The sequence below is a fragment of the Chlorocebus sabaeus genome, chromosome 10 (assembly GCF_047675955.1).
Source record: "Chlorocebus sabaeus isolate Y175 chromosome 10, mChlSab1.0.hap1, whole genome shotgun sequence".
Classification (NCBI taxonomy): Eukaryota; Metazoa; Chordata; class Mammalia; order Primates; family Cercopithecidae; genus Chlorocebus; species Chlorocebus sabaeus.
The window spans coordinates 44,823,670-44,849,346 of NC_132913.1; the positions used below are offsets into that span (position 1 = coordinate 44,823,670).

General features: G+C 37.7%; 1 protein-coding gene across 1 annotated transcript in view; it reads right to left on the reverse strand.

Moving 5' to 3' along the window:
• Window positions 1-16,923, reverse strand: part of ACVR1C (activin A receptor type 1C) — a 97,177-nt gene extending 80,254 nt beyond the window's left edge. The window contains exon 1 of the mRNA XM_007965020.3: window positions 16,630-16,923. Coding sequence (XP_007963211.1) covers window positions 16,630-16,702 — 73 coding nt within the window. The 5' untranslated portion in view covers window positions 16,703-16,923. The remainder of the gene's footprint in view (window positions 1-16,629) is intronic.
• Between the last annotated feature and the right edge of the window lie 8,754 nt (window positions 16,924-25,677).

The window sequence follows — 25,677 nt, forward strand, 5'->3', positions numbered from 1 at the left end:
TCCAGGACTCATTCTAGAGCACAGCATTCACGCTATTGGGATACATGGAGCTGCTTTTAGCAGTCCCCTGTGGTTAGCTCTCGGGGTCTGAGAAGTGCACACTTTGTCTCTGGCAATAGCAGTGGCCAGAGAAATGTGTGGGGAGCCTGTATTCAGGCCACACACTAGAGTGCAGAGGCTGTGCTCCTGGTGTGGGCAGAGTTGGTGACCACAATCCCAAACACAGAGCTCTTAGGTTCTAGGTAGCACTTACTTCAGCTCCTGGCTGCAGGAGTGACTGCAATGTTTTGGGGGGTTAGTGGGAGGGATCCTGCCCTCCTTGCATGGGCCCCAAAACAGAGGCTACATTGAGAGTGGGGGCTTAGTTACCACTCACAGCCCCAGACAGGCAGCTCCAGACAGGCAGCCCACTCCAGCCTCTGGCAGCACAAGGGCAGCTGTGGTGCAGTGGTATGAGTGAGGGACAGGATCCCACTTTTCTATGTGCTAGCCTGAGCACAAGGGCTACACTGCCAGCGGGAACAGGGTTGCTACTCCCAGTCCATCAGCGCTCAGGCTCACCCACCTCAGGTCCCGGTGGCAGCAACTGCTGCAGAAGTGTGTGGAGTTGGGAACGGGTCCCACTCTCTGATTGCAAGCCCAACGACAGAGTCCATGCCACTGCTGGGGACAGGGTTACTTCTCACTGCCCCAGACAGGGAACTTTCAGGCTCTGGAAAGTATACACTCCAGTTTCCTTTGTCCCAGGAGCCACCTCCTTGGTGTGCTGCACAGTTCCTTCCCCAGAGAGTAGTACTCCATGTGGACTAGAGTACTAAGGACCACACAACACCTTTGGGTCCAGCCAGCACTGTGCCACTGTAGCCCTCTAGCTAGACACTGGGGAATGTTAGTGGAGGCTTCCAGAATGTAGAACTATAGGGCCTATGGTTACCAGGGCAGGATGAATCCAACTGACAGCAAAACACTCACAATTATGCTGTTTTGCAGCTGCTTAGGTCTCAGGGAGGTGTGTGACCCAGTACAAGTTCCCTGTCTAGTGTAATGTCCCCGCAGAGTCTCTAGATCATTGTCCATGTTAGTCTAAGGGTTCATACAGGTAGAGGAGCTCTCCCATGGCAACAGTCTAGTGGGAATGTGGACTGCTAAGGGTCTCTCACTTACCCATTCCCTGCAATACGAAGCCCCTCTGGGCTCCCAGCCAATCTCAGCCACTGGCTGCTCACTTCCTTTTTCTTCCTTGTCTCGGTTGTTTCCTATGACTTTTCTGTTGATCTCCAGTGATCTCTCCTAGATGTTCTATTCAAGATGTGATTATCTCTTTGCAATTTTGGTTCTTGTTTCTGGGGAGGGTGAGTGTCTAATGTCCCTAGTCAGCCATCTTAACACCCCTATACTTAAATAATCTCTAGATTACTTGTAATACCTAATGCTACATAAATAGTTTTAATACTGTATTGGGTTTTTACTTGCATTATTTTTATTGCTGTATTGTTAATTTTTGTTGGGTTTTTTCCCCAAATATTTTCAATCTGCAGTTGATTGAATCTGCAGATGTGAAACCCACAGATATGGAGGGCCAACTGTATAGGATTTCATTCATTTAGGTTTACTTTAAATTATTTCAACTGTGTTTTATAGTTGAGTGTTGTCATCTTGTTTTAAATGCATCTGCTGATATTGTCATATGGTTTTTCTTTAGTCTGCTGATACGGTAAATTGAAATATCAGATTTTTGAATGCTGAACTAGCCTTGCATTCCTAGGACAAACTCCACAAGAAAATAATGTATTATCCTGTTGTTATATTTCTGTTCAATTTGATAACATTTTGTTGAGGATTTTTGCATCTCTATGAGAGATACTGGTCTGTAGTTTTCTTTCATTGTGATGTCTTTACCTAGTTTAGCTTTCAGTGTATACTGGTTCCATAAAATGAACTGAAAGATGTTCCCTCCACTTGCACATTCTGGAAGTTTATGTAGAATAGACATTATTTCTTCCTAAAAATTTTGATAGAATTCACCAGTGAAGTCACGTGAGATTAGAGACTTTTTTGTTGGAAGTGTTCAAGCTTTGCTGCAATATCAACATCTTTAATCTCTTTAGGACTATTCAGGTTATCTATTATTTCTTGATTAGTCTTTGGAAGTTTATATCTTTCAAGGAGGGATTTGCTCATTTTACCTAAATATTTTAATTGTGAATAAAATGCAACATTCTTTTATTTTTAGTTTTATGTCTGTAGGGGGGAGAGCAATGTCCTTCTTTCATTTATAACATCAGTAATTTGTGTATTCCCTTTATTTTCTTTGTAAATCTAGCTAAGGTGAACCACTTTGACCTATGAGTATTTAGAAGTTTGTTGCTTAATAAGTTCCTGTTGTTGATTTCTAGTTTGTTTCCATTATATTCAGAGAACATATTCTGCATACTTTAATTTTTAAAAAATTTACTAGGTTTGTTTTATGCCCCCGCAATATGGTCTATCTTGGCTAATATTCTACATGCACTTTAAAATATGTGTATTCTGCTGTTAGTTGGAATGTTACATAAATGTCAATTAGATCAAGTTAGTTAAAATTATTTTTTAGATTTTGTATATCCTTACTAAAGTTTGGTTTACTTATTCTATCAGATATGAGAGAGGAGTTTGAAGACTCAAAATATAATTAAAGATGTGTCTATTTCCCTTTCAGTTCTATCTGTTGTTGTTTCATGCATTTTGAAGCTCTTTGGCTAGAAGCATACACAACATTATGATATCTTGTCAGTGAAGTGATATCTCTATCACTATGGAATATCCCTTGCAGCATCTTATCTTTTGATGTCTATTTTGTTTGTTATTAATATAGCCACCCCAGCTTTCTTATAATTAGTGTTTGTATAATTTTTTCCATAGTTTTACTTTCAATCTATTTGTCTCTTTATATTTAAAGTGCATTTCTTATATTAAAGTGGATTTCTTATGATAGCATATAGATCTTGCTTTTTTACCCAGTCTGACAATCTGTCTTCTCATCAATATACTTAAACCATTTACATTTAATGCAACTATTGGTATAACTGAATTGAAATCTACCATATTGTTCATTGTTTTCTCTTCATTATTTTTGATCCCTTGGATATTTTATCCTCATGCTTTTGGATTAATTGAATGTTTTTATTCCATTTTGTTTACATTATTAGCTTATTATTTTTACCATTTTAAAAATATTTTTGAGAGATGTCCTTGCAGCAGGGCACAGTGGTTCATACCTATAATACTTTAGGAGGCCAAGGCAGGAGGATCACTTGAGGCCAGGAGTTTAAGACCAGCCTGAGCACTGTAGTGACACCCTATCTCTACAAGTAACAATCACACGAAAAAAAATACACAAAAAAGTAGCCAGGCGAGATGCATGCTTCTGAGTTTTTGTGGGTTTTGTTTGTTTGTTTTGAGACAGGATTTCACTTTGTCAGCCAGGTTGGAGTGCAGTGACATGATCATAGCTCACTGCAGCCTTGACCTCCCGAGCTTAAGCAATCCCTCCCACCTCAGCCTCCCCAGTATCTGGGACTACAGGTGTCTACAACCATACGTGGCTAATGTTTTTCATTTTTTGTAAAGACAGGGTCTTGCTATGTTGCCTAGGTTGGTCTCAAACTCCTAGGCACAAGTAATCCTTCCACCTTGGTCTCCTAAAGTGCTGGGATTACATAAGTTCTTATTTATTGGAAAATGTCTATTTCTCTTTTAGTAAACAAAACAAAACAAAAAACTTCATGTAGTATGGAATATTGGGTTGGCAATTTTTTACTCACTGCATTTAAAGTTGTCACTTTATTGCATTATGGCTGTTCTTGTAAAAATACTAAAAATTTAAAAAATAAAATCACTTAATTGGTTTGTGTTTTGCAGTTTCTGCTAAGAAGTCTGCTGCAATTCTTAACTCTGCTCCTCTTTATGTAAGAGGTATTTTTTAATGCAAGCTGTCTTCAAGATTTTCTATTCACCTTTGAATGTCATCAGTTAGAATGTGATGGATGTTGTCTATTGATGTAAGGTTTGGAAGTAGAGAAATTTGTCTGGATTGGGCTCTCCAAGCTTCTGTGCTTGGTGGTTTGATGTCTTTCATTATATCTGGAAATTATTAACCAACATCTCTTCAACTATTTCTTTTGTCCCATTCTCCCTTTTTTTCCTTCTAGCATTCCATTTACACATATGTTAATATATTACTTGATATTACCCTATACCTCTTGGATGCTCTATTGAGTCTTTTTGCTCCTCCCTCTTTATTACCTTTGGACACTTCCCTCTTTAGTGTAATGGCTTTAAACAAGTATAAGTACACTATTATAAGGTAATTTCTAGTGATCCATTTTCAAATTTATGATTCTTTCTTTGGCTGTCTCAGGTCAATTGATGAGCACACCAAAGGCATTCTTCATTTGTTTTTCATATTTAGCCTTTCCTTTTGACATTTTCTTACACTCTCTACCCTTCTAATGAAATGTTACATCTGTTCAGGCATATTTTCCACCTTTTCTACTACAGCTTTTAATCATAGTTATTTTAAATTTCTTGCCTAATAGTTCTAAAATCTGCATCATATCTAAATCAGGTTCTATTGAGTGCTCTGTCACTTGTGAGTAGGGTTTTTTCTTAAGTATCTCCTCATTATTATTGGTTGATATAATTATACTATTGGTAAATTTAATCATACTATCATAAAGTCTTTACACTAAACCTGGAGGTGTCAGGGTAAAGAGAGAAGCATGAAGTAAGAAGATTGAAGTGTCAGATGTGAAGAGTAATGAATGAAATGACACAGTATTGATTCAAAAGGAACATTAAGAAAGAATACAGTTAAACATAGAGCAACCACTTATAAATAATAATTAGAAGAGAGAGTTAAGAAAGTCATAAAGTAAAATGAAATACTCAAAAAATTACTAGTCAAACAGAGGGCAAAAAAAGATGAACAGCAGAATGATAAAAAGAAAAATAAATAGGCTACAAATTACTATACTAATTGTTAATGAACTAAACACCTTAATTACTGTCCAAGTGTTAAAAGGTAAAAGCTAAGAACTAACTATATGCTGTGTACAAAGGCTATACTTTTGTTATAAAGAAGCTGATAGAAAGTAAAGGAAAGGGAAAAAATACACGCAAATACTAAACATAAGAAAACTGGCATGGTTATACTACTATTAGAGAAGATTTCAAGACAAACAGTATTACTGAGATAAAGAGGGGCATCTTTTATTAATGAAATAGTCATTGCATCAGGAAGGCATGGAAATTGTAAATGTGTACGTGCCTAAGTGTTTCAAAATATATAAAATAGAAACTAATGAAACTAAAGGGAGAAACAAATACATGAGTATAGCTGCACACTTATCTCAGTAAGAAATACAGATGATGAGAACAACACTATCAATAAACCTCATCTAACTGGCATCTACAAAACAATACATCCAAGAGCCAAAACTAATCTATGGTGGAATAAAGAACAGCAGATGCCTTTGGGTGTACCGCATTGAGATACGACTAGGTAGACATGAGGGAGCTCACTGTGATGATGCTTATCTTTAATATCTTGAAAAAGGTTAGGTGAATGTATTTCTCAAAATTTCATGAGTACACACAAAAGACTTGTGAATGTCATTATATATAAATATTTTATCCAAAGAGAAAAGTGTTGAACTCTGTGTAATAATAGGCATGCTGAAGTACTTCAAATGAAGTATACTGCTATCTGTAATTTACTTGGAGTTGCATCAGAAAATAACATATATTAATGGACAGAAGGATAGATAAATGGATACATATGTGATAAGGCAAATATGATAAAATAATGATGGTATAATACAATTGGTCAGTATATGGGTGATAACTAAAATTCTTTTAATTCTGGTGTATATTTGAAGTTTAAAAATAAAACTTGGGAGGAAAAGTAAAGCAAAATCAAACTTTCCCCAAACAAAAATGAATTAGAATGTGTTGCTATCAGAACTGAACTACAAAAATTGAAGGAAGATCTTCAGGCTGAAAGAAAATGACAAGAGATATAAACTTGGATTTACACCAAGTAATGAAGAGTACTAAAAGTGATAAATAGGTGGGTAAATGTAAAATAGTACATTCATTTTTAAAACTTCTTTAAAGGTAACTAAATACTTAAAGCCAAAATAATAACTCTAAGTTTCAAGGTTTATAAAATATTTAGAAGTAAAACATATGAGATTAATAGCACAAAAGACAAAGAGAGGGAAATGGAGGCATATGACGGTAAGGTTCTTAAATAAACTATGGTAATCAAAGGTATTATAAATTTTGGAACAATCACCAAAAATAAAGAGGCATAGCTTAGAAACTAATAGTGAAAATAATATATAAAGCTAATATTTAGTCAATTTAACCAAATGAAGGCAAAAGGAGGAAATGAAAGAGGATATATAAAAATAAGATGACAGATTTATTACATACAACCATATTGGTAAATACATTAAGTGTATATGTTGTAAATGCTCCAGTTAAAAGACAAGTATGCAAGACAGAATTAAAAAAAGCAGGACCCAAACATATGCTCTCTATATAAGAAACACAATTTAAATATAAAGATATATATGAGTTAAGCATAAGAGAATGGAAAATTTATAACATGTAGACATTCAGCACAAGAAAACTGGAATAACAGAGTAACTATATCAATAGTTTAAAAAAGTAGATATATAAATATTAACCATAAGAAAGGTGGGATAGTTATATTAATATCAACAGAGTGGACCTCAAGGCAAAGCATATCGCCAGTAATAAAGATAAGCATGTCATAAAAACAAATATTACCAAGGATAAAGTAGGAGTTTTCCCAATCATAAGTATGAATCAAGAGGACATAATAATTCTAATTGTGTATGTACCTAAAAACAAAATTTTCAAATATAGGAAGCAACAATTAGAAAAAAACAACAAAAAAAGGAAATACATAAATCCACAAGTAAATTAGAGATGTCAACAATCCTTTCTCAATAGCTGGTGAAACAAGAAGACAGAGAATTAGTAAAGATAGAAAATACTTCAGTAACACTGTCTAGCAACTTGACCTAAATGACACTTACAGAACACTCCACTCATCCAAAGGGAATACATAGTATTTTCAAGTACATATGGAGTATTCACAAGGTCAGACATATGCCAGGCTATAAAACAAACACAAATGAATTTGAAATAAATGAAATCATACAGATTATGTTATTTCATCCCAAATGGATTTAAAGTAGAATTCTATATGAAAAAAAACTCTGAAAAGTACTAAAATATTTGGCAGTTAAATAACAGACATCCAAATAACACACAGGCGGCTCCAAAAAATTACAAAGGAAACTAGGAAGTATTTTTAATTCAGTATGAATAAAAACGCAATATCACAATTTCTGAATGAGCTGAAGCAGTTGCTGAGAAGGAAACTTAGAAGTTAAATACTTATATTAGAAAAGAAGAGCAGTCTTAAATTAATAATTTAATATGGGTCAGCAAACTGTGGCCCATTGACTATAAATAAGGTTTTATTGAAATGCAGCAACACCTATCTGTTTATGTATTGTCCATGGCTGCTTTCATACTACAAAGGCAGGGTTAAGTGGATGCAACAGTGACTATTCATTTCACAAGCCTAAAATAGGATAAACTTTGACCCTTTGAGAAAATGTTGCCAACACTTGGTATAATGTACCTGCTAAATAACTTGGAATAAAAAGCAATAAATTAAACCTAAAGAAAGTAGATGAAGAAAATAATGAAGAGAAGAAAATAACTGAAAACAAATAGAGAAAATAAATAAAACCAAAAGCTATTTATTTGCAAGAAATCAATAAAATTGATAAACCTCCAGCTAGACTGATCACGGTAAAAGGAGAGAAAATTCAAATTCCCTATGTCAGAAATATTAAAGGGGCCATCACTACAAATCTTATAAATATTAAAAGGATAATAAGGAAATATGGCAAAAAAAAAAAAAAACCCTTCATGGTAATGGCAATATCCAAAACATAGTTGAGTAAAAGCCATTCTGGGGAACATCATCTTGATTTGGCACAATAACTCTCTATACTTCTAAAGGAGTCCAGTTGTTTTAATGAAGTCAACTTTCTTCTCTCTACAAAAGGGAATGCCTTTTAATATAACATAGCTAAAGAGTAGCTGCAGGATATAAATATTTTCAAAAAGAGTTTCATTCGGTTACACATTTATTATTCTATAAGGAATCTTCTGCTAATTATATAATTATTCTGTATTCAACCTGTCAAGTTTTGTGTAATGTCTATTTTCTGGAAATACAAATGACAGATTGCAAGTAGAATTTAAGTGAGAATGCAATCTCACCATGACTATCAGAGCAGGCAAATGTCCACAGAGTAGAATTTTTACTCTTGGAGAATGAAAATGGGGATGATAGAGAAAAAAAAATACACTTCCAGGGGAGTAGGCCAGGAAAATCTCATCAGATAAAGTTGTGAGACGTGATTAGTTAATACTGTTAAATATATTTTGGCTGTGTTGTAAAACAATCTTGTTTTTTTTAAAGCTGCATTAATCTGGATTACCAGTTTCTGAATTAACATCGCTTGGATACGTATGCATTTAAAAAAACTAAATATTTGTTGTTTTTAATTATTTTTAATTGACACATAATTGTATATATTTATGGGATATAATGTGATGTTTTGATACATGTATACAGTGTCCAATGATCACATCAGGAGAATTAGCATATCCACCACCTCAAACATTTATCATTTCTTTATGTTGAGAACATTCAAAATCTGGTCTTCTAGCTATTTGAACACATCCACATCCTGAAGAATTAGATTTTTTTCTAGTCCTGTTTTTGATCATAGAGTCTTTATTTCAGTCAATTATGGAGTTGCACAAAAAAAGGTATAAGGTGCTTAATCAACATGCAGAGATGTAGCATCCATCCCTGTCTTTTTACTAACCATGAGATAAGAAAGACAAAATAGATTGGGAGAAAATGTGTGTTTCACTTTCAAAATGCGAGCATCCTAATGATTTTCTTGAAGTGAAAAGTTTAATGAAGAAGTGGATTGATCTAATTTGGGATGTTTAAGTCATTGGCAAATTTAAATTGTTTTAAAAAAATAATAATAAGCCAAGCTCTTGAGTCATACTGAGTGATTCACCCATGAATTCTTGAGATTAATTTAAAACAGCTCCAAAGAAACAGTATCTTTGCATGCCTACTCTCTAAAAGACAGAAGAGAACAACAGAAAGGAGAAGTTATTCCAGAGGAAAAAAAGTGAAGAATCAGGACACAGCAGGGCCGTGTTAGCCTGGCTGGCCAATCAGAGTAGATAATTCAAGGGGCACAGGATGAGCCAACGGTAGGCCCTGAGAAGTAGCCAAGTGCTGGCTTCTATGGAAATAAGATCTTCCTTGTCTGTTTCATACTCCCACTCACCTCCTCCATTCTTTTACTTTCTACTGGATCCCTAAGTAGGAGGAGTAGTGATTTGTATTGTTCGGGTTTCAGGGAACCAAGTGGCCCACATGCTTTAGGGATCCAACTTTCAAATAACAAGAAAAACATGGGGCTCATGGTCATGGCCATGTCTCCCATCTTTTCCACAGCAAGTGTGGGAAGGGTACAACCTGCTTCCTTGGTAGAAGAGATCCCGCCACCTCTTTCTAGACTTTCTACTTTTTCCCTCACTTAACAGTTGCCCCTGAAATTATTGCCTGGAACTCCTGCTCGAGTTTCCATGAGAGCTGAACTAATGTGAGGTATTGTAAATAGAGGTCCCTTTCTCCACAACCTCTATGGCTTCATTTTGCCAGGACTGAATAGCCTTTCAGTGGTTTCCTGGAGTTAGGATCCAGGGTTCGGGTTTATCACAGCTCCCCTGCCTTTATGCTTGGGCTCTTTAGTTGTTGAAAAAAGGAGTGTATTCAAGTTTGCCATGCTACTGGGGGCAAAAGCTCCAGGTAATAAGAAAAAGTTACTTTGCCTTGTTTCACCTCCTTTTTCTAGATGTCACCTCTTAAATGAAGATGAGACTCAGAAGATAGTGTTTGGGTATTCCTAGGTCCCATTAGCAAAAGAGTCATTTCTGTATCATTTATGAACATACCGCAATTTCTTAAACATACTACCCCAATTTCTTAAACAATGTAAGGATAAATCTTGAGATTTTGACTATTGACTGTGAAAAATGTATGACCTAGAAGACCAAAGCAATGGAAAACCAAGAAGAAACCTCACAGATACAAATGATAAGGTGTAACTAATGACATTCTTCACAGAAATAGAAAAAAAAAAAATCCTAAAATATATATGGAACCACAAGAGGCCCAGCATAGCCAAAGCTATCCTAAGGAAAAAGGACAAAACTGGAAGAATCACATTATCTGACTTCAAATTATACTAGAGAGCTACAGTAACCAAAACAGCATGGTACTGACATAAAAACAGACACATAGACCAATGGAACAGAATAGAGAACCCGGAAACAAATCCACCCACCTATAGTGAACTCATCTTTGACACAGGTGCCAAGAACATACACTGGGGAAAGGATAGTCTCTTCAATAAATGGTCCTGGGAAAACTGGATGTCCATATGCAGAAGAATGTAACTAGACCCCTATCTCTTACAATATACAAAAAAAATCAAATCAAAATGGATTAAAGACCTCAAACTATGAAACTACAACAAGAAAACATTGGGGAAAATCTCCAGGACATTGGTTTGTGCAAAAATTTCCTGAGTAATATCCCACAAGCACAGACACCCAAAGGAAACATGGACAAATGGGATCATATCAAGTTAAAAAGCTTCTGCACAGTAAAGGAGACAATCAACAAAGTGAAAAGACAATCCACAGAATGGGAGAAAATATTTGCAAACTACCTCTCATAAGGAATTAACATCCAGAATATATAAGGAGTTAAAACAACTCTGTAGGGAAAAAAATCTAATAATCCAATTTTTAAAAAGGGCAAAAGATTTGAGTAGCCATTTCTCAAAAGATGACATACAAATGGCAAACAGCACATGAAAAGGTGCTCAACATCACTGATCATCAAAGAAATGCAAATAAAAACTACAAAGATATCATCTCGCCCGAGTTAAAATGGCTTACATTCCCAAGACAGGCAATAATGAATGCTGGCAAGGATGTGGAGAAAAGGGAACACTTGTACACTGTTGGCAGGATTGTAAATTAGTACAACCACTAAGAAGAACCCTTTGGAGGTTCCTCAGAAAATTAAAACTTGAGCTACCATATGATCCAGCAATCCCACTGATGGATATAACCCAAAAGAAAGAAAATCAGTATATGGAAGAGATCTGCACTTCCATGTTTGTTGCAGCACTGTTTACAATAGCCAAGATTTGGAAGCAACCTGAGTGTCCATCAACTGATGAATGCATAATGAAAATGTGGTACATATACACAATGGAGAACTATTCAGCCATAAAAAGAATGAGATCCAGTCATTTGTAACAACATGGATGGAAGTGGAGATCATTATATTAACTGAAATAAGCCAGGAACAGAACGACAAGCATCACCTGTTCTCACTTATTTGTGGGATCTTAAAATCAAGAAAATTAGACTCATGGTCAGAGAGAGGAGAAGAACTGTTATCAGAGGCTGGGAAGGATAGCAGGGGGTTGGCATGGAGGTGGGGACAGTTAATGGTACAAAAATAAAGAAAAAATGAATAGGACCTACTACTTGATAGCACAATAGGGTGGCTATAGTCAGTAATAACTTAATTGCATATTTTTAAATAAAGCATATAATTGGATTGTTTGTAAGTCAAAGGATAAAATGTTTGAGGGAATGGATACCCTATTTTCCATGACGTGCTTATTTCACACTGCATGCCTGTATCAAAACATGTCATGTACCCCATACATATATATATCTATGATGTACCCACAAAATGTTTTTAAATAATTTAAAATTGTTTAATGATAAGGCATAATACATAGTACACTCCTTATGCTTAGAATTTTTCCTTTGTTTTGTTCTGTTTACGAATTATACTTGAAAATTCTCTTGTTCTATTATTTATTAAAATAAACTCTTCATATACATGTTGACATAATCTGTTTGAGCTTTGTAATGATCCACGCCTGCAGTTGTCCATTTAGAGGACACTACAGATCTCAAATTGAAGATAACATTAATCATTTGGTAGCCACATTTACAGGTCAAGACTAAGCTAGAGCAGGAACTAAACAGCTTCAGGATGATATTTATGTATCCAAGCCCCTTCCGCCAAAAACATGTCATTGCTCTCTTAGGAACATGCTCTAAAACTTCAAACTACATTGGAGTAACAGGTCCCATAGGGCTCAGCAGCCTCCCTATTCCTGCCTCTATCCAATCTCCTCTCCTCTTAACCTTATTTATGGCAAGAGATGCAAGTACTGCCAAGAAAAGTACAACAAAGTGGGTCTTGGCCATTGCCTGAAAGCATTTCCCCTAAAAGAGAAACATGAAAGCTTATTCAAAAGGAAACTACTCCAAAACTGCATCTGAAAATAACCAGTTTCAAAATACAGCAAACTTGGGAAAAACCAACTGCTTTCATGCAACAATCAAGGGAATCAAGAGTTATTCTTGTTTTTTTCACCCATATTTTCATGTCTAGATACTCATGTAGGATTAGGAAAAGCTAAGCAGCCTTTCAGGTTCACACAGAAGAGAGATATCCTGTGCAAAGAGTTGGGAGTGACATATCCAGAGACGCACATGAAGACAATAACAGAGCTAGAACAGGAGAGGTTTTCAGAGATGAGGGCTAGAAAATAGGTCTTCACTTCTCTTTTTAATAAAAGAGCCAGAAATATATGCATCAGCAACAGTTTATCTCACAACAGGATTTCATTTATGTTGGTTTGCAAGATAAAAGTACAGAACACCCAGTTAAATTGGAATTAAACAGCAATTAATTTTTAATATATTTGTGTTCCATGTCATACTTGTGACACACTTACACTAAAGAGGTATTCATTGTTTATCTCAAATTCAATCTAACAAGGTATTCTCTGCCTTATTTGCTAAGTCTGTGGCTCTATTTAATGCATCTTTGAAAAGTTATCGGTAAATGCCCTTGGCTCTCAATTTTTTATCATCAGTCCAGATTTATCCCCTGAACTTCAGACCCAGAAAACCAGCTGCTTACTTGACATCTCCATTTCAGCATCTTAGAGGTATTTTAAACTCAACATATCCAAAACAGAGCTCCTGTATCTGTCACCACCAACCCTTCTCTCCCCACACCAGCTTTTCCTGCAGTCTGCCTCACCCCAATTAAGGGTCCATTCTTCCATTGCTTGGGTAAGTCATCCTTAGCTACTCACTTTCACAGCTCAAAGTCCTTTATTTTTTGTATGAGTTTACCAATTCAGAGGAAATCTCTAATCATAGCTTCTCTTGGGCCAGAGATGTCTTCCTTGGAACCAGGGAGCCTCTTGCCACACCTGTGTCAATCAACCAATAAATGACTACGCTTAAAGAAGGGCAAAGGTGGCAACATCTTTTGCATTTATAAACTCAGTCAGCCCTGAGCTTTCACTTTCACTTCCAGCAACACTGTGGAAAACTCTTAGTGGAAACTGCTAACTATTGTTTGCGGTGGTAGTGCAGGGGTGCAGGGGGATGGGGGGGATGAGGGGGTGAATTTCATTACTTGAAACCCTCACTCTCACCCTGGTTATTAAGGAGATACTTATTCCATTTTTAGAGTAACAACATACAGCTTTCTGGACTATAATGCGTTCTGGACCAGAGGACAAAGGAGTTTAAGAAATTAGAAGAGAATGCACAATATGTAAATCTATGAAACATCTAAATCACAGCTTCAAAGTAGAGAACTCCAGGACATTTTCTGCCACTTCTTTTTTGGGTACACATGATGAATGTTGTGAAGCCATGTCAGGTCTCTCTTATCAGACATCAAAGCATCCAGTACCTACATAATCAGAGCAACTCAGAGCAGCCTGATTTTTTCGTTTCTTTTGTTTTTAGAGACGGTGCCTCACTGTCACCCAGGCTGGAGCGTAGTGGTGCGATCATGGCTCACTGCAATCTTGAACTCCTCATCTCAAGCAATCCTCCTGTCTCAGCCTCCCAAGCAGCTAGGACCACAGGTGTGTGCCACCAGACCTGGCTAGTTGTTCTTAAATTTTTTGTAGACACGGCATCTCACTGTGTTGCCTAAGCTGTTCTTGAACTTGCTGGCCTCAAGCAATCCTCATGCCTTGGCCTCCCAAAGTACTGGGATTAGAGGCGTGAGCCACTGCACCTGGCTAGCCTGATTTTTTAAATTCCAGTCCAGACCAATAAATAGTTTTTCTAAGTCTCCACCAGCTTTTATCTTCTGAGATTCTCAAAAAGGAGCAATGGACATCCCTAAGGTGACAACAATGTGGGGAATGAGCAACCAAAGTAAAAAAGGTTTCCTGGTTTATCATGTGTTCAGATATTTAAAGTTCTAGGCCTGCTCTGCAGAGTCAAATGAAAAGTGGTGCCTTCTGTCACACCGTTTCACTAACTATTTACATCAAGTCATTACATCAAGAACGACTTCTCATGTAACATTCCAACAATGGCAAGTACATGTCATAAATGGCCAATATGATTAACAGTGTAATTTGTAAAAGTGACCAGGTAAAAATACAGTTGGCTAAGCATGTGATAAAACCAATTGAAAAAATGAAAAGCAAAACAAAACTACCTTGAATCTTTCTACCAATAGCCAGAGATTTTTAAAAGTTAAGAATAAATACTGTAAGTGGCAATATACATTGTTAATGTGGGACACAGAGGGGTAAAAATTTCTTAAGAAGATTTGAAAATGATTGCACCTGACGTAGAAAAGTTTTTTGTAAAAGTTCAACTTCAATAAATACGTCTCTACTATATTATTCCATATCATGCATTTTTCTTAGACTTCAAATTTTAAGTGAGCGACTTTGAATGGATTATCTTTTTTTATTTTTTGCATATTTCAATGTCAAAAGTTTCCACGCCTTTTCAAGAACATGAGGCATGTTGCTATGCTCAAGGTCCCTGAAATTTTCTAAAGATTCTGGATATACAACAAAATATACCCTTGAAGCTACATTTAAAAAAATTGAATCTGTTTTTAAAATGTGTGCAGCCAAGTTATCAGCTCCTCCAAATAAAAAGAGTTGTACAGACAGCCTGCAGAGGCAGTTTCACCCCATCAAAACTGTGATATCTTAAAGACTTTTCTATGTAAATTCTATTAAATTGTCAAGAGCACTTTCAGTATCCCAAGTTAGCAGAGTTTTCACCCATTTTTTAAAGACTTTCCCATAGTTGGTTTTCTCCCACTTATAAATTTATTAACTCTAAACGCAAATATTTCACTTTATCCCATTATCTTTCTGACAGTCTTGGGCTGTTTTCCTAAAAGATAACTGAAATGCTTTAATCCTCAGATTTTGTCAATAATCAAATTTGTATTTGAATATTGTATTTAGTGATTCTCTCAGGCCATCTGAAACACTGAAATCTGTACATGACAACAATCACATCATTCAAATCATTCTGTTGCACATGTCACTAAGAGGAAAACGACCCACCATGAATATAGCTATTAATGTCAAACAGATTGTCATCTGGGAAAACAAAATGCATCAAAATCAGCTTCGGACAAAACACAGCTCTATGGGAAAACACCATATTTTTATGTGCAAATGACTTCAATGTCTGATAGGAATTTTTAAAGAATGAGTTAGCAAAGAATCTGTTCCTCCTCTGCATAATCCAGGACAAGGTAATGAAAACAGTTTTCTAGGTAAAGGGCTTTTAGTCACAGCATATTATGATTTTATCAAAGATGCATTTGCCCCACTTTCTAGTAAACATTATAAAGAAACGTCTGGCTTCTAGATTGGGTAGAGGGCTCTATTTAGCCTATCAAGGCACAGACCTGTTATAAACTCTGGGGCGCTTGCCAGAATTTTTTTCCCCAGGAACTCTGAGTAAAGATCGTACCTCGAAAGCAATGTGCGTTGCAAACCACACAGATTCAAGCTCCCACTCTCGCCTCCATAGCTTGGCATCTGCGGCTTTTGGGGTATTCCCCGCCTCCTAAAACTCAGACGAAATCACCACCTCCCACCACCACCATGCCACCATCCTTGAGCAGCTCTCAGGGGCTTAGCACAGAGCGCGTCCGACGCACACCTGCAGCCCTCCCGGTCCCTGCAGGGTGAACCCAGCTCCCAGCCATGCGCGCACCCACAAACGCTCTCCTATTTTCTCCGCTGCAAACTGCCCACAAATTAGTCACCCACCTCACCCCTACTACTTATTCCCCCACGTCCCTGCCGCCTTTTCCCTCTTCCGGTGGCTTCGTCCCCAACACACCTGTTTACCCCTACGGCTGCCAGACGTCAGGTGCCCACGCTGCACCCTATCCCGCGCCCCCTCAATCCGACTGGCTCTTCCCGGTCCTCCCCGAAGGTCAGTTTGCTCGGAGTACCCGCTGTCCCCCACCCCCGTGCCCACTCGCAGACCTCCCCCCAGCTCCCACCGTCGCATACGCCGGGAGAGAAACCAGCAACGTACCTGCCGAGAGCTCCGCGGCCGCGGCGAGCAGCAGGAGAGCCTGGCGGAGCGCTGAGCGGAGCGCCCGGGTCATCGCCACCAGGCGGCCGCGCCGGGGCTGCGAGGCCCCAGAGCAGAGCGAGGCAGCCTGGGCAGCACGGCCCGCTTTGAAGTTCCCGGGCCGCGGGAGGGGAGCGCGGCACCGACACCCTTTTGAAGTGCGCGGTTGGCTCTAGTCAGTGTGGGCGCCCCCCTCCCCGGCCGCCCCCATCCCACGCCCCCCGCGGCTGGCGGTGCGCGGCGCTCCTGCCACTGGCCCCGCAGCCGGGCGGGGAGGGGGTGGTGGGGCGGGCGGCAGAACCCGCCCCTGCCGCGCCTCCGCCCCCTGCGCCCTCTCGTAGCCGCCCGGGCCTGCTGCTGCAGGGCAGGCGGGCAAAGGCGGCCCTGTACCCAGCGGTGAGAGCCCAGAGCTGGGGCGAAGAAAGAGGGGAGGTGGGGAAGCGTCGCGGAACCTCCGGGACTAGATACTCCGGAAGGGGGCTCCGCACGAGAGGGAAAGCCCCACTGAGACTTTAGGGAAACTTCAACTACGCGGCGATTGCACCCTGGTGATCCGCTCTATAGCCTCCCGCAGAATAGCCAGCCCCCTAGCTCTCCTGACGTTTATTGTCCAGGGTCCTTAAGTCCAACCAGGCTGCGCTGTGAGAGCCCCGCGGGCTTTCTACTCGTTTGTCCCACCACTACGTCCTAGCCGTTTGCGCCTCTGGGGAAGGGCGCCCTCTCTGTTCATCCCTGGAAATGACCAGTTGTCCGACTGCCTTCTGGACCTATAAGCTTTGGTTTAACAAACTTCATCTCTTCTCGGGTGCCTTTTGGGAACTCTCCCCTCTATGAATGGCGACCAAAGTTGGACCACCTGCGCCAGGTGATGTGGCCATCTACAATGTGTGACCCAGGTCTGGTGGTAAAAGACCTCACTTATGGAAGATATTTCGGCAGCTACAATTTCAGCAATTGAAGAACTAGGGGAACATACATACATACACACACACACACACACACACACACACACACGGATTAAGGGAAAGGGAAGAATTGTTTAAAGTAATATATGAGAAATTTGTTTGAGTATTGTTTAATCCCCAGAGGCTGTCAAATAGGTATGTTTCCCATGTGGATTGTGCCTGAAAATATAAGGACAACGGCAACATTACCAATTAACAGAAATTAGCCTAAATTCAATTCACCTACGGAGTCTGAACATTAAAGTGAATGGGATTATTTCAACCTGAACAACGCGAAAAAGCAAGAATACAGTACTGGTATTATTACTACTCTTGGGGGTTCCTTGAGAAGTGATAGCATCATAAAAATTGCTTTAGAGTAAAACATTGCTTGCTTCTTCATCTAGCTCAGCACCAAATTATATGCTAGGTGTTCTTTCTAAGTTCTATGAAAGACTTATGGTGAAATGTTGTATATAATTGACTTTATTATCAAAGGATCACAATATTGGAGGTGAGATGGTCATTGGACTTTGAGATGTGGGTGGCATCCTGAGGATCCCTTCTGCCACCACCTTGGATAAGTCAAAATATTCCTAAGCACAAAAAAACTTTGTTCTCATTTTATCCTGGATCCAAACAAACAAAAAACTGGAGATGTGGGACAAATCTGAGCCCTTTCAGACACCCACAAAACAGATGCTTTTTTAAAAAGGCAAGAAAATGCTAGGACACATTATATTTTGTCTGGTTTGGCTTGCTCATTATTTGATAACTGCACCTTAAATTGTGATCTGCCAGTAGATCATGATACCAGGAGCCTAAGAGCAGAATGTAGTGAACTTTCTGGGTCTGCTTCCTCAAAAGTAAATGGAACTTAATTCCTCCCTATTTCCCAGAATTTTGACCAGGATCAAAAAGGGAAGTGTATGAGAGAGCATTGTTAAACCATACACATTACAACAATGGCAGGGATTTACTCCCCACATACTTATTTTGTCTCAAATTTAGTAAGCAACATCCTCTGCAAGTTGTAAAGCTCTCATTTGCAAAATAAAAAATAAAAAATAAAAATAAAAAAGCTTCTTATTCCAAGAAGTCGAATTTTGAATAATTTCAATATTCTACACAAACTCAATGCTTAGTCTAATGGTGCATTATCAGCACGGTAGCCACTAGCCACATGTGGGTGGATATTGAGCCCTTGAAATGTTGTCTAGACTGAATCGACATATGCTGTAAATAAAAAATACATGCTAGGTCCAAAGATTTAGTACAAAAATAAGAATGTATCAAATACATTACTAATAATTTTATGTTGCTTAAATGTTGCAGTGATAGTATTTTGGACATACTGAGTTGAATAAAATATATTATTAAATCAATATTACCTATTTCTTTTTACTTTTTAGTGTGACTACTAGAAAATTTTAAATTACACACGTGGCCCACATTACATCTCTACTGGACAGTACTGGTCTAAAGAATCCTCATCAGATGGCAAGGATCCTTACCTTGTCTTAAGAACAGTATACATATATATATATATATATATACATATATATATATATATATATGTAGTTACGTATCTTGTCAGTCAGCATATGGTCAGCCAATAAAGGAATCAGGATCTTTTAAATTCTTGGTTGAAAGTTCTGTAAAACATCAAGAAAGGTTAGTACATCAAAAACCTAAGTACTTTATTTGTAGGAATATTTTAAACTAGGTCTTTAAATACCATTTTCCCCATCCGCTTGTGCATGTTCCAATGTCAGTACTATGAAAGCTTTGCAGTAAGGTGTTAACTACTCTCAGTGTATTGAATCCTAATAGCTAGCAAAGTATACTCTTAGGAAATTATAAATATTCCTTATATGCTTGAGTTCTTAATGCCACATTCATGGCAACCAAGAAAATATCTTAATCCTTATAATGTGTCCCAATTATACTTTATTTACACACACACACACACACCCCATGGAAATTAATCCAGTCTTAATCCAGTATCTTTTAAAATGAACCATTAATAAAAAATACTCTTTGGACCATATTTAGTTGTTCGTGTTATTTAATATAAACAATATAAATGCATTATTCAAGATGTGATATAACACATCTTTCTTTCATATTTTTGCACATAACAGAAAAAGATTTACATGCAAGATTCTTTTATTTCACTGGAAAGAATTTACATGCAAATGTGTTTTTCAAGATTTAACACCCCCCCGCCACCTTAATCATCTATTTGTACATATTCATTGCCATAGCAACATTACATCATGACTCCTGTATTCTCGTAAACCAAAAGAAAACAACAACAAATAATTGAGGGGTTCATAGCCCATCAGTAAAACAGATTTTGTCTGAGTAAATCTTATATAAGCAAGGAATCCAGGTATAGGAAATGTAAATTGTAAAGATTTGATACATTGCAGAATAACACCCCAAGTTAATAAGGCAGAGAAATGTGTGTAATAATTGAACTTTGAAAAAGACTGTCTGTTGGGTGTGGTTTTTTGTTTGGGATTTTTTTTTTATCATGCAGGTTCCTTTTATTATTACGCTTTCCAGAATCTCCAAACCCATGCATCTTAATTTCTCATTTCATCTTGGAACATGAATTTATCATGGAATGAGCATATGGTGAGGAGGCATGCTACAATAATTTGCTATGCACTATCAAGGCCTAATCTTTTCTCATTTTACTGCATTTTTCCTTCCCCAAACTCATATTACCCCTAAAGAAGTGCATGGCACACTCAGCTCCACTCATCTCATCTCATCTCTTAATCCCAGAAATCTTTGCTTTGGGAAATCTTGGTTTCACTTCTATTCTTTTTTTCTTTTTCTTTTTTTTTTTTTTTTTTTCAATTCTTAATTTCCATTCCATGAAAATACTCATGTGTTTCAGGACCTTTATTGAAAATTTGCAATATGTGTCCTCAATGCATCTACCTCATGAGGCAGCTCTGGTTTCATAAAGAAGAAAAATATGGAGCCCTCTGTGGACATGGTTAACGAGGAGATATCAAACTGTTTCTTAGCTCAACTGCTGCTGCTAAATCTTAAAGTCTATTTTCAGTACTTATATTATCTGTTTTCACCACCTTCCAAAGTGGTTACACTCCTTCACTAATTTTCTTTATTTTAAAATTTTTTTATAGATTCAAGGGATGTAAGTGCAGTTTCGTTACATGCATATAATACATAGTGGTCAAGTCTGTGGTTTTAGTGTATCCAGCACCTGAACAGTGAATACTGTACCCAATGGTACTTTTTCAACCCTTACCACCTGGCTCCTTCATCTGCCCCTCTTTTGGCGTCTCCAGTGTCTATTTTTCCTATCTTCATGTCCATGTGTACCCTTTGTTTAGTTCCTACTTACATGTGAAAACATGCAGTATTTGATTATCTGTTTCTGAGTTATTTCACTTAAGATAATGACCTCCAGCTCCATCCATGTTGCTGCAAAGGATATAATTTCATCCTTTTTATGGCTGATTAGTATTCCCTGATGTATATATACGACATTTTCTTTATCCAACCATCTGTTGATGGACACTTAGACTGAATCCATGACTTTGCTATTGTTAATAGTGCTGTGATAAATATACAAGTTCATGTATCTTTTTGAAATAATGATTTGTCCTCCTTTGGGTATATACCCAGTAGTGAGATTGCTGGGTTGAATGGTAGTTCTATTTTTAGTTCTTTAAGAAACCTTCATATTGCTTTCCATATAAATTTACATTCCCACCAACAGTGTATAAGTGTTCCCCTTTCTCCACATCTTTACCAACATCTGTTGATTTTGACTTTTTAATAATGGCCATTCTGACTGGTATAAAATGGTATCTCATTGCTTACTGATTTTCATAGCCTTTTAATACTATTGACAGGGTATTTTCCCATAACTAAAATTTTGTCTGTTTTTTCTTTCACTGATCAATGTCAGTATGCTGGGCTGATAAGCTATATTCTATACAGGCCCTATAAAAGGCAGGTCAGAGATTCAGTTCCAAGTAAGCAAGTCACACCACTTGGATGATTTTCTTAGAATGGTCCCATAATTACACCCTACCCGAATGAGGTCACAAGGATGTAAGAGCATTAGATGGCAGAGTATAAGTCTATTACTTCCTGGGAAGACTCAAAGAAGACAGTTATTAAAAACCTCAGACAAAAACGTGAGGGTTCTGATGATCCTGACTGAAGTAAATGAGTAGTTTAAAGCTGCTGTGTCAAAGGTGGCAGCCACTAGCCACTTGTGGCTATTGAGTACTTGAATGTCACTTGTCTAATTTGATGTATACTGTGAGTATGAAATACAAACTAGATTTCAAAGACTTCATACCAACAAAAAGAAACTTAAGTTATCTCAATAATGTTTATATTAATTACATGTTGAAATGATATTTTTGATATATTGGGTCAAATAAAATATATTATTATTAAAATTAATTTTACTTTTTTACTTTTTAATATAGCTATTAGATCATATGTGTTGCTTTCATTATATTATATTTCTACTGGATAATGCTCATCTAATGAATCCTTATTCAATACTAAGGATTATTTTTCCTGTACTTGAAATGTACCAGCAGCAAGACTATATGAGTCCATTCTCACACTGTTGTAAAGAAAATTACCCAAGACTGGGTAATTTATAAAGAAAAGAGGTTTAATTGACTCACAGCTCTGCATGGCTAGGGAGGCCTCAGGAAACTTATAATCATAGCAAGGCCAGGCGCAGTGGCTCGCGCCTGTAATCCCAGGACTTCGGGAGGCCGAAGTGGGCAGATCAGATCACGAAGTCAGTAGATCAAGACCAGCCTGGCCAACACAGTGAAACCCTGTCTCTGCTAAAAATACAAAAAATTAGCTGGGCATGGTGGCAGGCGCCTGTAATCCCAGCTACTCTGGAGGCTGAGGCAGGAGGATCACTTAAACCCAGGAGTCAGAGGTAGCAATGAGCCAAGATCACACCAGTGCCAGTGCAAAACTCTGTCTCAAAAAAAAAAAAAAAAAAAAAAAAATTCATGGCAGAAGGCACCTCTTCACAGGGTGGCAGGAGAGAGAATGAGTGCCAGCAGGGGAAATGCCAGACACTTATAAAACCATCAGATCTTGTGAGACTCACTCAGTATCAAGAAAACAACATGGGGGAAACTGCCCCCATGATTCAATTATCTCCCACCAAGTCCCTCCCGCAATGTATGAGGATTATGGGATTACAATTCAAGATGAGATTTCGGTGGGGACATGATGCCAAGCCATATCAAAGGTCTTTCTTCCAATCACATTGCTCCAAATGCAGTTATCTGTTACTCTTTTCATTTCTTCAATAGTAATTCATATTCTGTCAATAAGCAAGTCACATTTTTGTTTTATGTTGTCTATTATCACATTAGCTGTTATTACCATAGTTGGAGCCAGAGTAATTTCATACCTGAATTGTTGTAATTACCAACTAAATCAACTCTGTATCTTCATGTTATCCCAATCTTAATGTATCCTCGAGGTTGCCATGAGGACAACTTTCTATTAGCATGACTCTTACTATGTTATTCCTTGCCCTCCAGTCTTTGATGATCACCCTTGCCTATGGAATCAAGGCAAAATTTTCTAGCACAAAGGTTCTCAAATTTTGTATATCATTATCCCTTTTCATACTTCAGAAATTTTAAGGATCCCAAAGAGTTTATGTTTAAGTGGGCTACATCTATCAATATTTGCTATATTAGAAACTAAAATTGAGAAATTTTTAAAACACAGGAATATATGCAAAGACATATTTCATTGACCTTCAGAGCAATGACATGATTATACATCATGCAGCCTCTGAAAAATTTCAGTGTATACTTGTGTGAGACCAAGAGAGGAAAAGGCAAATAACATCTCGGTATTACTTACAGAAGTAGTTTTCACTTTGTGGACTCCGAAAAGGTCTTGAGCACCCTCAGGTGTATCTGGGCCACATCTTGTGAACCACTGCCCTAGCTCATTTCCATACATTCTTCCTAGATGATATCCTCCACTCCCACAACTACAGCTTTGATTTCTGTTATGTGCTTAAGACATCCAAATCTCTGTCTCTAGCCTCGATCTTGCTTCTCAACTGCAAATCTGTATATCCTATCATCTTTACCTGAATAGCCCAAAAGTAGTCAAACCAAACATGTGTCAAGCAGAACCCTGATCCCCAAACTTGCTCCTCCTCCTGTCTCTTTTATTCCAGTAATTGTCACTACTGAAGCCAATTACCTTATTTTTCTCCTTATCACTTTCCTCTCCCTCATCCCTCATATCCAGTTAATCAGCAGTTTCTATGGATTCTAGTCTCTATAAAAGTCTCTCCAGTTTTTTCACTTCTTTCCACCTCACGGCCACCAGCCTAGCTCCATAAAAGAGTCTTGCTCTATTACCCAGGCTGGAGTGCAGTGGCACTATCCAGCCTAGTCTCATGAAACAGTCTTCCTCTATTGCCCAGGCTGGAGTGCAGTGGCACCCTCAGGGCTCACTGCCTTGACCTCCCGGGCTCAAGCGATGCCCCTGCCTCAGCCTCCCAATTAGCTGGGATCAGAGGCGTGCAACACCACACCCAGCTAATTCTCCCTTTCCTGAGGCTCGCTCCCTTCTGACCCATTCCAGAGCCATAAGCCAGAGAGATCTTCTTTTAACACAAATGTGAGCATATCACTAAAAACCATCTAAAATATAATGCCTGATCTAACACTGGCATTATTTATTATTTAACCTCTCTAAACTCTAGTTTCCTTATCTGTCAAATGAAGGTAATATTTGTAGCTGCTTCCTCTGCTTGACGTTAAGATTAAATGGCATAGCATGGAGATGCCAAGGAGCATCTGGCACATGATGAGCACCAATCCACTTTAGCACGTTGAGTTATGAGGGTGGTATTCATGATCCTAAGGCCACTGAAGATCAACTTAAAAAAAAAAAAAAAAACCCCTTGTACCCCAAACTCCCAACTTGATCATTACATATTCTACACATGTAACAAACACTCATACGCAACCCATAAATATGTAAAATATCATGTCTCAATAAAATAAAAACAATAACAAAAACATAAAACCTTCCATGGCTTCAGGTAAAATTGCAAACCTCCTTTTCTGGCTTAAAGGTACTTTACCATCCAGCAAAATGGGAAAAATCATATTTTCCCACACAAAAAACATTTGATAATGAGGTGAGATTATGGGAAATCCTTTTTGAATTAAAAAAAATTTGGACAAATACAAGAAACAGGTTCTTAATTACTTACGTGAGAAAAAAGAGTAGAATACTAAATATAATTAAAATTTACAAGTATTTACTTAGGTGGTTGATAAATGTCTTTGAAAAATACTAGAATCTCTGTTTTCCTTTTCTGATGATAAGAGTTTATGTACAGATATTGGTTTCCACAAATGACCCATTTCCAAATGAAAGGGACCACATAATTGTGTTTGTTCTCTTCTATTTGCCTGTTTCTGTTTTGTCCAGCAGAAACTTGGTTCTCCATGTTTTTCAAAACAAAATGTAAAAACTGAAACACATTATAAATATGAAACCTAGTAGGAAAAGAAACTGAAAAAAAAAAAAACAACAATGATAGAAAACACTACCACCTGAGGTTCCAGTGGTGCAAATTTGAGAATGAGGAGGAAGATGCTAAAAGATCTCAATAAAAATTCAAATCTAATAGTACGCTGTTGGATTATCATGTGACCCAATAGCTTTTCCCATTCTACTGCCAAAAAGGATACCTTTCTTCTAATGAGAGCCCCAAAATGTGTCTCTGCTCTTAGGAATTAATAAGTTTATAATAAGTCATTATCAAACCACCCATTTTTATTTAGATGAGTCCTACATTGAAACGATGAACTACTATAGACAGCACACTCTGACATTTTGGAAGATGAGTATGTTATTTACTTGCTCCCTGTCTTTATCTATTGTGTAGAGATGTAAAATAACTCTGATACCTATCGTCATTAATTCTCTGAGAATCAAGTTTTTCTTAAGAAACTCTGCTGTGTTTGGGAGAAAACATCACCCA